Source organism: Notamacropus eugenii, chromosome 1 (genome assembly GCF_028372415.1).
Source record: "Notamacropus eugenii isolate mMacEug1 chromosome 1, mMacEug1.pri_v2, whole genome shotgun sequence".
Lineage (NCBI taxonomy): Eukaryota > Metazoa > Chordata > Mammalia > Diprotodontia > Macropodidae > Notamacropus > Notamacropus eugenii.
The window spans coordinates 42,150,001-42,162,756 of record NC_092872.1 but is presented as its reverse complement, the minus strand read 5'-3'; the positions used below and the strand labels follow the sequence as shown (position 1 = coordinate 42,162,756).

The following is a 12,756-nucleotide window of genomic DNA, read 5'->3' as shown; positions in this document are numbered from 1 at the left end:
AAGGAAAGGTAAAAATAGCGTCCCTTCTCACAAAGAGCTCACATTTGAATAGAGGAGATGACAAATACATAATTAAGTACATGTAAGATATCTGCATAGTAGAGAGGAGGCCATCTCAAAGGGAAAACACTACAAGTCATATTTTCAGGACTGATGAACAGTGATTGTCCTATTAAGTGAGTGCTACTCTCATTGTGTCTATGCCAGACTAAAAATGACTTTCTCAAAGTGCTTACCGAACTACAACTAAGTATTTCAATTCTTCACCCAACACGCTGATCCTTGTACAAATTAATCAAAATGCTAATCATTTTGTACAAAAACAATTGCCTAATTCCTGGAGGAGTAATTACTCACAATCAGTATTTCATTTACCCTCCATCACCATATAATCAAGTTCTCTGTACATTATCATAGGTCAAAACTTTAATTTACCATCACTTATCACCCATAAAACCCAGAGTACCTCAGGTTCGTATTAGGTTCTCTTTGATAATGATGTATAAGAACCTTAATCTAATTATCACCAATCTCCCACTCTTACACCAATTAAAAAGTTGCCCAATGTGATTTTCAAAATTAATTATAAATACCGAAAGACCTCCTTTAAAACACAGCAATGCCAAGGCAATTAAGAGTTTTAACAAAACTGCATACCAGCATAGTCCAACATTCTCTAGCTGTGGTTTAGGTGTCAGGTCAGAAAAGATATTGTGAAGAGCAGTGCTTACCTTTCCCTTCAAACTTGAGTATGAGCAGAATTCCCAATGCCATTGCAACATTTGAGAGGAGACAAGATGATAACTTCTGGCTTTGAGACAGCTGGTTGTATCGAGGTTCAATAAAGAAGTATGGAGTGTAGCTAATAAAGAAGAGGAAACCTCCTGTGGCAGCTGCTAAATTGGCTGCAGATTCAGAAGAATAAAAAAGAAATAATTTATGTAACATGAAATAAATAGAAACAACTCTTTTGGTGTGCATAATTTTAAAATTAAGACTATGTAGTAAGTGAAATTAAATAAAAGAAGATCCTGCTATTTTTGTTTTAGTAAGTTTATCAAATTCATTTTTAGGGCATCAATGATATACAAATAATGGAACCTGAAAATGCTTTGCCTATTTAAGAAACTATTATTCTCTTTACAATATCATTAGATTATTCATTTGTTTAGATGATCTTCCTTAATGATAGTGTAAAAGGACTCTGTTCTACCTGTCATTCCCTCAGGCTCACCTTTAATCTCCCTACCTCTATGTATATCTTCCCCTCTACTAAGTAACCTTGCTCAGGTCTCCTCTTTCAAGAAAAAAAACCCTTTCAATTATTCCTCCTCCTTCCTCTCAAGCTATCACTCCAAACCTCCTTCCCCTTAACTTACTGCCAGATTTTTAGTCCATACTGCATGCCAACATTTGCTCACTACCATTGCACCACTGGATGCAAAACGGTCTCTATCTCTGCCACCCTACTGGACTCTTTTCCAAAGTTACCAATGACCTTCCTTCCTGACACCCCCCCCCCCCCCATTTGTACAGTGCTTAATAGTTTACAAAGCCACTTATATTCATTATTTCCTGTGAGCCTTAGAAAGACCTTCTCAGGTAAAGAAAACAAGTGCTATTATTCCCATTTTATGGAGGATAAAACAGTCAAGGTCATTGCCCATAGCTCATTTTGGCATCCAGGAATCAAACACAGGTAGATTGTCTCTTAATCCAACTGCTATTAAAAATTATTATAAACTTGATAAGGACTATCATTGCAACCAATCAAACTTGCTTCCCAACTATTTACATTTAAATGAATTTAAGATGTTGTAACTTTCCACTGATTGCAAAAAAATGACCAGGTTTCTTTGTCTATATGATTTACTTTTTTAAAAAAATATGTCCCTAGTCACTCTGTTCTAGTTCTGATTTTTCCACTTCACATGATTTTATAAAGTTTCTTTGACATTTCTCATACTTGTGAGTCTTAATTACATCACAGTGTTCCATTACATTAAAATAGCTCAATACATCTAACCATTTCTTTACTCTTGGACCACCAGCAACTTCTTAATTACCAAATTCAATGACTTTTTAAAAAAGGTTTCTATTCATGTTTTCTATTTTTATGGCATCATAGTTATACCAAGTATCCTCTTCCTCCTCCTCTTGCAGAGCCATCTCATATAACAAATAGTATTTTTAGAGAGGGAAAAAAATCAGCACAACTGATCCATACATTGAAAAAGTTTCAAAACTCGCAACGTGTAACACTTGTGCATCTTCTGCCTTCAAAATGGGTGGTTTGGGATGCCCTCTTCTATTTTTTCATTCAAGTTCTGTTTAATCTTTATAATTTTATCATGTTTACTTATAACTTTTTGGCAAGTAGTTGCTCTTTCCATTTACGTTGCTGTTGTTTTCTTGGCTCTGCGTATTTCACTCTGAATCAGTTCATACAAATCTTTCCATGCTTCTCTATGTTCATAATACATATCGTTTCCTAAAGTACAGTAACATTCCTTTACATCTATGTACCACAAGTTGTTTAGCCATTCCCCAATTAACGGCATCTATTTTATTTCCAATTCTTAGCTATCACAAAAGGTGCTACAAAATATATTTTGGAGTATATGGGGCCTTTCTTCTCATTGATGGCTTTCTTAAAGTATAAGACTAGCTATGGAGTCTCTGTTTCAAAGGTTATAGATCATTCTAGTCTCTTTATTCACATAATTCCAAACTACTTTTCAAAATGGCAGCACAATTTCACAGATCCACCAACAATGTATTAGTGTGTCTATTATTCCACAATCCTCAAAACCTCAGGATTGTTTTGATCAGCATTCCCTTGTTATCAGTGATGCAGCACATTCTTTTATGTGGTTGTGAATACTTTGCAATTCTTCTTTTCAGAAATATTTTTTCACATCCTTTCACCACTTATCAATCCAATAGCTTTTTATAAGTCATAATCTCCTTAACTTTTTCACAGCATTTGATACTGTTAACCAATTCTTCTTTCTTGGTACTCTTTTCTCTTTTGGTTCCTGTGATACTACACTCTCCTGGTCCCATTTTTAATGATTTCTTCTCAGCTGTCTATTGATTCAGCTTTCTCCTTCTGCCTTTTAAGTGTGGGTATCACAGGATCATAGACTGGAAAGTACTTCAGAAGCCAGATAGTAAAGCTCTCTGTTTTTGCAGATGAGGAAATAAGCCCACAGAGTGGTTAAGTGGCTTGCCCAGGATCACACAGCTAGTAAGCATCTGAGGCCAAATTTGAATATGTCTTCCTGATTCCAAGTTGTGATGAGGACATGACTAGCCTGTACCATGAATTCATTCAATAGGTCATGCCCCAGGAGAACTAGGACTATCTGAAAAATGATCAAACTAACTTAAAATGTTACAAGGCAAATGGAAGAAATGGTTGCACATGTAGTGAGACAATATCTAATGTATGTTTTGCCTGTAGTGCACATATTCATTAATGCACATTAAATACTGAACATTTTGGGTATGTTTCTGTTTTATCACTTTCTTGTTCATGCTTCTTTACTTATGTGCTAGTCTTGTGCATAGTCTACATTAGTCTATTAATTGTGCATAATTTCATTGCTCATTCATGCACAAATTACTGTTTTAGATATTTTATTATTCTGGACATTATTATTGCTTTGTAGTTAGGTATATTTGCTTATCTTGTTTGGAAGTACATGTGCCATTGTGATATATGCATATAATATGTCCTGATATAATTTAGACCTAAAGTTAATCTAGTGGTCTATCAACTGATACTTTACCCTGAAGTAGGTCTATTATATGTACTGCTGATGAATCCAACTCATCCCTGAGTTGGTTTCCTGGGGTGGTGGGTTGATCATCTTTGGTCTATTAAATGCTGATTTTATTTTGATGATGTGATTTGTGATGGCAGATGTCAAGTGTACTATTGTTAATTTTGAAGGGATGCAAAATTCCTGACCCTGGAGAAAAATATAGTTCCTATCCAAACAGCTCTTAACAAAGGGAATATAGCTAGGATGGAAGCCTGTATGACAGGATAAAAATCATCACTGTATTCTCATGCAAGGGACACAGAAAGTTGTGATTATCTTGGGAAAAGACAGTTATCCCTACTCTCATTTTGAAGAAGGAGGGAGACAAAAATCTAATTAGAGGCATTAGGTGAACAGTTTACTCACAGGGACAGGGACAGTGGTGTGTAAATGGAGAGAGAGGGAAGAGAGTCATGTGCTTTATAGAAAAATAGTCATGGAACTGTTGGAAAGAGACTAGTAAGACCAAGAAGATATAGGTGGGAGCTGGTCCCTATCTACCATGAATCAGAAAAGAAACTGATTCTAGTCTCCCACTTCTCACTAGCTTTCTCACTGAACCTACTTCCTATTTCTGGTTTCTTTTAAGTAGTCAGCTTGTTTTCTATACTGGCTAATTGTTTTAAAAAATAGATTTCTCTAAAATATCATTTTTGTGTCCTCAGACAAAGAAAATGTGACTTTGTGGCAACTCAAGAGGAGCCAAAAGAGAATTCTCTCTAAACTGCTGCAATTCTCTGGCTGGGGAAAATATATTACTGATAAGCAATGTTGCAACTCTCCAAAATGCAACTGAGCTAAACAAAGGTTGTACAGGAAAACAGACTTGGTAAATAAGGAATAGTAGTCACCTCCCTTAGAGGTAATTGTATGTGGCCTCCCTTTGTTCTCCTCCTACAAGTTAAAAACTCTCTTATCCTTCTCTCATCATCCCCTCTCCCCAGTCAGTAGATGTCAATGAGGGGAAAAATTATGCCCCTAGAGATGCCCAAATGGAGGAATTTTGGTTGGATCCCACCCTTGTGAAGGGACTGGAAAGAGAGAGAAGACATATCTTTTCAGCCAAACATCTTCAGATTCTAGCCACCGTTAGATAAATAATTCAAAGTACTGATGCTGAAGTTTAACATGTGTATTTTATTGTTACCGCTGTTCAGTCATTTCTGTGGTATCCAGCTCTTTGTCATCTATTCAGGCTTTTCTTGACAAAGATATTAGATTGGTTTACCTTTCCTTTTCTAGCTCATTTTATAGATGAGGAAACTGAGTCAAACAGGGTTGAGACTTGCCCAGGATCACAGAGCTGGGAAATTTCTGAGGCCAGATATGAACTCAGGAAGATGAGTCTTTTCAGGCCCAACACTCTATCCACTGCACCACTTAACTGCACAACATTTGTGTTAGCCATGAAGAAAACAGTCAAATGCACCATACAGGAATGTGAAGGATATATTTACCTATCTGAGATAACAGCACTTTGCAAACTGTGTTCCATGGAAACCTGGAATTCCAGGAAGAGGTTCTGCCAATGATAGTGGCAGACAACTCCATCCACCATGTTGTGTCAAGTCATGAAAAATATATGAGCCAAACGATAAGAAATTGGTCAAAATTGCTCAGAAGATTAAAAAGTTGTATCCTGAGTCTAGAACTAATGAATATGTCCAACAATATATAGTCAGTTGATAATCAATTTGTCTCAGGAGAATGTGTATGAAATAATAGTTCATTTATATTCAAAGCTTTTATCTTATAGTTGTTTTAACTACACACACATACATACACTTTTTGTACAAATCTTTATTTCAGATAACTGAATAAAATCACAAAGTTTCAAGAGACATGAATATAAAAGTGTTTACTACTAAATACAGAATAAGATGAAACAGAAACTCATTCATCTAATTTGAGTTCTAAATCTCAAATACAGAAAAAATAGAAATATAAACTATCTCATTTGCTGGTTTATTTTTTATTAAGCTTGATACATGTATTATGTTGACCATTTTTAGGTCTGCAGTTCCAGAAAAAAAATTATGCAGATATTTACAAACAGAAAATAAATTAAAATATTAAATTTTTATACCAAAAATGTGAAATAAAATAATCCCACAAAATACTGAATTATGTATATTTGATAGAAAATCAAAATTGTTGTGGACTATCTTACAAGGTCGTTATTGCATCTAATATTATTTTCAATTACAAAACTTAGGAGTAACAAATAAGTGCAATTGCCTCATTATGTTGATTTCACAGAAATATTATGCAAAATAAGAATTTTATATAAATTCTGCCTTATCTTATTTCATACCATCAGGAGCAAGTATTTAAAACAAATTTACTGAAATTTTGTTTAAAGTGAATGAAAGGTTCCACCATGGCAGTGGTTTGAGAACCACTGATGTTGACTAAGGATACAATACTGCATGTTGTGTTTTACCTCAAGAGAATCAAATCAGTGATTGCTCCTAATTCTTCCTTCCTTCCAGTCTTTCACACTGGGTGGTACTGTTCAATTTGGGACATTTCTGATTGACACTACTTCATGCAATGTGCAGGCATGAGACTTTAGGACAACGATAGATTTTTTTAAACTGCTGCTTACTAAGCCTACCTACATCAAGTAGCCTGTATTTACATATTTTTTTGTAGCCAGAAATCATGAATTTAAATAGGGGTAGTATACTGAATATTATTCCCAGTAAATGTCACAGGGGTTGCTTTTTCACAGTACAAAATATTGTTTTATAAGCAATAGAAATTAACTGGAAGAACTCCCTAAAAGCTATTCCTCTTTTAGACTTACACGGAGTTCTTCAGACTAAGTGTTAGGCGTGGCAAAAATACAGAAAGATGTATAGGACAGGTCTTAATGGGCAGGGAATATCCTGGATCTGGATATGTCCAGTCTATATGGATTTTTAATTTTGTTAAAAACAAGGATGTTTAAAGTACAACTTTCCAGAGGGAAAAAAGAACTTTAAGTTGTGATCTTTCCTTATAGAATAGCAAATTTCATAATGATTACTTTAGTTTAAATTCATCAACGGAGAACAAGAATTGGAAGGATCGCAAGGGTTATTGAATACAATCCATATATGAAATGACGCCCCCCCCCCCAAGTATGGAAAATAATAGATTCCTTGTATGGATAATGAGTTTTATAACATTCAGAGAGAGATCACTAGAGAAACATTATGATGGTATAGAAAGATCATCGGATTTGAAGTCAAGAGACCTGAATTCAAATATCAGTTCTCTGACACTTAACAGCTAAGATTATAGAAAAATTACTTAAACTCTATGAGCCTCAGGTTCCTGATCTATAACATTATTAATATTATTCTACCTATTTCATTAGACTTTTCTTTGGAAGGTGTTGTGTAAACCTTGAAGTGCTCTCTATATAAATGTGAATTATTATTAACATTTCTATCTGGAGTAGATTTAGAAAATTCTGCTGAAATCACTGTTTTGCCCCTTTCCACATACTTGTCAATCCAGTGGCAGAGACACTCCATCTCCAAACTCCAGCCATTTTCACTGGCTATCTCCCATGTCAGAAACGCTCTTTCCTCATCTCTGCTTCCTGGCTTCTTTGGCTTCTTCAAATCCTAGCTAAACTCCCCCCTTCTACAAGAAGCCTTTCCCAATACTACTTCATATTAGTGGCTTCCTTCTATAATTATCTCCAACTCATCTTGTATAAATCTGGTTTACACAGTTATTTGCCTGTTGTCTTCCTCATTCGACTGAGCTCTTTGAGAGCAGGGATTGCATTTGGGGGGAGGGAGGGATTTTCCTTGTATCCCTCGTGCAATTCTTGGCACACAATGGCATTTAACAAACTATCACCTGATACTATGTGGAAGTAACAACTATTTCATTGCTAATAAACTGCCCTTCATATTATATCTCTTCCACATCCTATATTCAAAGCAACCTGGCTCCCAGAAAACAATGTATCCACAGTCACCTTTTACCCTCTCAAGTACTGGATGCACTTTTCCTTATTCCCTCCTAACCTATTAAGTGAGGAGCAAAAAACACATATTTTTTTGCCCCTTACTGCTACTTCTGGGACCCTTTCCTTGCAACCATAGCTCTATAGCCTCTCTTTCTTCAAAGTCCACTCCATCTGAATAGATCATTCTATAGATATCCTGGTTGCAGTTGTATCCCAGCTCCCAGGTCATTCTCCCTTTCTCAAGAGTCTCTGGCTCATAGTTTTCTCTACCTCAACACCTGCCTTGCAAGATTTTAACTTATTTACATTTTTATATATCCTAAAAACACACACACAAGCACACATTTATATGCCCTAAAATCTTGCTTTCCAGTTTATCAATCTACTAAACTCCCGTATTGCACATCTTCATTCTGACACAGCTACAGACGGGCATGGTCATACGCATCCTTTATCTCAGCATCTTCCACAAGTGCGCCACATTCTACAATTCATAATTCTGAAATTTTGTGTTTGACCATGTTCTCCTATCTTTACATCTCTCACTGTGTCTCATCCCTCCTTAATCTCATCTGTGACAACTCACCCTACCTCCCACTGATTCAGGCTTTAATCCTTGCTCTGGCCTTACTTTTCTCCCTTTGAAATCTTGATCCAATAGTTATTCAGCTAAATTTTACATTGCCCACTAACACAGAAACCCAAACCTCCTCTTATCTCCTCCACCATCTCAAACCTCCCTGTTATTTTCCCCCTCTCAGTGGAGGTTCTTGCCTGTTACTTTACTTCGAAAATTGAGAACAATCACCATAGGTTCCTTCTTCTCTTTATCTCAAAACCCTCTGACATCATTCTCTACCCTTTTTTCTGATGAGGGGAAACCACCCCTCCTGTTTGCTTTAGCAGATATCCACCTTAATTTTCTCCCCTTTCTTTAATGTCCAATCTCTCCCTATCTACAGGCTCTTTCCTTCAAACATGCTCATCTCCTGCATCCTTAAAAAACCTTCATCACATAGCCCCAACCAGCCCCTCTAGTTATTGCCCTATATCTCTCCTCCCCTTCTAAGTTAAACTCATTAAAAAACTATCTACTTTCACTATTGGGATGCAAGGTGTGTTCAGGAAAGACTAGCACCTCTGGTGTGAGGGCTGCTGAATCCTTTGGAGGGCTGCTTTCCACCTCTGATGTCCACCTGATCCACCTAACTCTCACCTGTGGCTCCAAGAAGCTGTAGTATGCACAGGCCCACACCCTGGAAAGCCATTTTGGCAGATGGGCTAAACCAGGTTGAGAGTAACCAAGGGATCTCAAACCTATAAGTGAGTTAGAGGAGTATCTACCCCAAGCATGTAAAGACTTCCACTGGTGGAACAGATGGATGAGAACAATTTGTTCCAATGGCCATGAAGGCAGTTGAAGTAGACACTACGGAGCACTCTTAGAGCTTGGTCAAATATTAAAGACACGAAGATCATTCCCTGCATCTCAAGCCATCACCAGATGCCTGATTTTGGTGCTGCCGTTGGGCTGTGATAACTCTTGAGGAGAGAGTGAGGCTGACAACTTTATGCAACTCTGTCTCACTTAAATCCAATTTATGCACAAATCAAAAGTCATCACCCATACCATTTTACCTATCTCAAAGTCCTGTGGTGACAGGCAAGTGATGAAGCAGCAGGTGCGGATAAACGGGGAGCTGTAGTCACAATGCTCCTCACAGGTAACCCAAGGTTATAGGTCCTTTCTCAATGGAAGCAGCCTCCTGGGTATCTGAGCAGCCTTTGAAGGATCACACCACTCACTTCCTGGTGTGATGAAGGCCTAGAAAAGGTGTCCTAAAAATTGTCTGCTTACCCACCCTGGCCTGTTTACCACAGCAGGTAGGGATCCCACCCTGCAGTCAAAACACAAAAAAATGTACCAAAACTTCTGCAAAAATGATTCCACTCCCCATCAATACATTTAAAGCACACATTTAAAAACAACACAAAATCCAATAGACCTAAAAGACAAACAGCTCTTGTTGCAAGAAAACTTGATAGTTATGACTTCCAAATAGCAGCCCTGAGTGAAACAAAGCTGGCAAATGAAGGCCAGCTTACTGAAGTTGGAGCTGGATATATGGGTTTTTTTTGAGTGGTCAGAGTGAAGTCAAATGCCATGAAGGTGGTGTAGGTTTTGCAATCAAAACTAATCTGGTCAACAAGCTTGTGTGCTTACCAAAAAGAGTGAACCAGACTCATGACAACATGATCACTATTTGTAGGAAAATGCCATGCCACCATCATCATTGCCTATGCTTTCACCATGAGGAACCCTGATGAGATCAAAGAAAATTTTTATGAAGACCTGAAGACCCTTATCATCAATGTACTAAAAGAGGACAAGCTTATAATTTAATGCTGGAGCAGGCTCAGACTACCAGACATGGCAGGGAGTCCTAAGGAGGAATGGAGTTGGAAACAGCAACAGCAATGGTCATTTACTGCTGAAGACTTATGCATCGCATGACCTTCTCCTCACCAACACTGTCTTCCTTTTAGCTAAACATGATGAAACTTCTTGGATGCACCCTCACAGCAAATATTGGCATTTAATAGACTATGTAATTGTAAGGAGAAGACACAGACAGGATGTGAGAGTAACAAAGGCAATGTGTGGTGCCAGACTGATCTAGGGGTGAGGACCCTGTAGCCTCAAGGCCACATGTGACTCTTAGGTCCTTGGGTGCAGCCTTTAGACTGAGTCCAAGTTTTACCTAACAAATCCTTTTATTAAGGGGATTTGGTCTGTGAAGTTTGGATTCAATCAAAGGTCTGCACTTGACCTAGAGGGTCACATATGGCTTTGAGGCCACAGGTTCCCCAGCCCTTTATAGATCTATCCTCTCTAAGTTAAATATTCAAGGAAAGCAGCAGCCCCAAGACAACATGACTACCAGAACAATTAATGTCAACAGATTAGAGTACTTCTCTGAGTGGGAACATTGTTGTTAATTTGGAGGGAAAGCAAGGCCTACACAGATGGCAACAGTGGAGCAGTGGGCAATTTTTAGAGATCTGGTGTACAGCATTGCATTTGCTCATCTCAGTCAGAACGCTGGCAAACATCAAGACTGGCTTGATGAAAATGATGGGGAAATGCAGAAGTTGCTGGAAGAAAAAAACTCCACAGAGTTTATACCAACAGGATTGTTTATCCATCTCTAAGAACGCAGAATTTAATTTCATCAAACGTAAAGTACAAGTGAAGCTTAGAGAGATGCAGAATGTACTCAAAGCCAACAGCACTTCATTCATGCCTGAATGAAGCTTTTAACATGTATTTTCTCCATAATGACATCACAACCTTCTTGAGTTTAGGACACCAATTCAGCACTATACTGTCCTTTTAAACAGTGAAATAACCAAGAAAAAGCACACACGCACACACATAAAACGTATCACTAAATTAACTGTAGGGACACTTATTTACTGTGTGAGAGCTGAAACAAGAAAGCACAGTGTCATCTTATATGACTGCTGGAAATGTGTCAGGTGACTCAAATATTTTTTTTGCCAGAAGCGAGTCAAATGTTGGTTTTGGGTATACAAATAAATTTTAGTTAGTAGAAGAATTAACAAATATGGAATCTGTGAATAATGTGGATCAACTGTAATTTGAATGGTTTGAAAATTATCTTTTTTAGATGTGGGAGAGTTGCAAAACTAATTCATTGTTGGTGGAACTGTGAGCTAATCTAACCTGGAGAGTAATTTGCAACTATGCCCAAGGGCTATAAAAATATGCATACCCTATAAAAAAGGGAAATGGACCCACATGTACAAAAATATTCATAACAGCTCTTTTTGTGGTGACCAAGAACTGGAAATCAAGGGGATGCCCATCAATTGGGGAATGGCTGAACAAGTTGTGGTATATGAATGTAATAGAATACTACTGTACTATAAGAAATGATGAACAGGCAGACTTCAGAAATACCTGGATAGACTTATATGAACTGATGCTGAGTGAAGTGAGCAGAACCAACAGAAGATTTTACATAATTACAGCCACAGTGTGCGAGGATTGTTTTGATAGACTCAGCCCTTCACAGCAATGCAAGGACCTAAAACATTTTCAGAGGTCTCATTATGCAAAATGCCATTCACATCCAGAGAAAGAACTATGGAATAAGAACACAGAATGAAGCAGACTACTTTCTCTTTTGTTATGTTTGGTTTTGTTTAGTTATCATGCTTTCTCTCATTCATTTTAATTCTTTTATGCAACAAGATGAATGTGAAAATGTGTTTAATAAGAATGCATGTGTAGTTGGTATATAAGTTGGTATGTCTTCTTGGGGAGGGAGAGGAGGAAGGAAGGAGAAGAAAATTTAAAATTTATGGAAGTGATTGTTGAAAATTGAAAACAGATAAATTTGGGGGAAAAAAAGAAAAAAATTTTCTTCTTTGATCCAGATTTACTAGCTTTAAAATACATAACTAGTGCTTAATTTGAAATTTTATTTATAAATATGGACGTGAGACAAGAACATCTAATTTTGGAAATATGCATATGCACATTTATACAGTATGACAAATATATGAATATATTCTATTTATGTGGGTATTCTTGCATACCAGGAGTTGACTGAATTTTTAAAAAGTTTATCTCTTATTTCATAACATATTGGTAAATTATGATTTAATGTGGTTCCAAAAGTCATTTTAGCCTTCTTAATCTAGGATAAGAATAACTACTGACAACTTCTATGTCAACAAAGAGAAGACACAAATTCAAATCATGCTAAAGTGATGGAAAATGAGTCTATGTATGCATAAATATTAAGTGTACCAATTTGTAATTGATTGTTTTCGGAATTTAGTGATTGCTGAACTACTTCTGGAGCATAAAAGTCAAGACAATTGAACAGGAAAATCATAGATTTATCTGAAGTATGGATTTCAACA

General features: G+C 36.9%; 1 protein-coding gene across 3 annotated transcripts in view; it reads right to left on the bottom strand.

The window, feature by feature from the left end:
* The window catches only part of LOC140497038 (phospholipid-transporting ATPase ABCA3-like), a 243,056-nt gene that overhangs the window by 165,607 nt on the left and 64,693 nt on the right, over positions 1 to 12,756 (bottom strand). For all 3 annotated transcript variants that reach the window (XM_072597544.1, XM_072597554.1, XM_072597562.1), the window contains one exon: positions 732 to 905. In XM_072597544.1, coding sequence (XP_072453645.1) covers positions 732 to 905 — 174 coding nt within the window. The remainder of the gene's footprint in view (positions 1 to 731; positions 906 to 12,756) is intronic.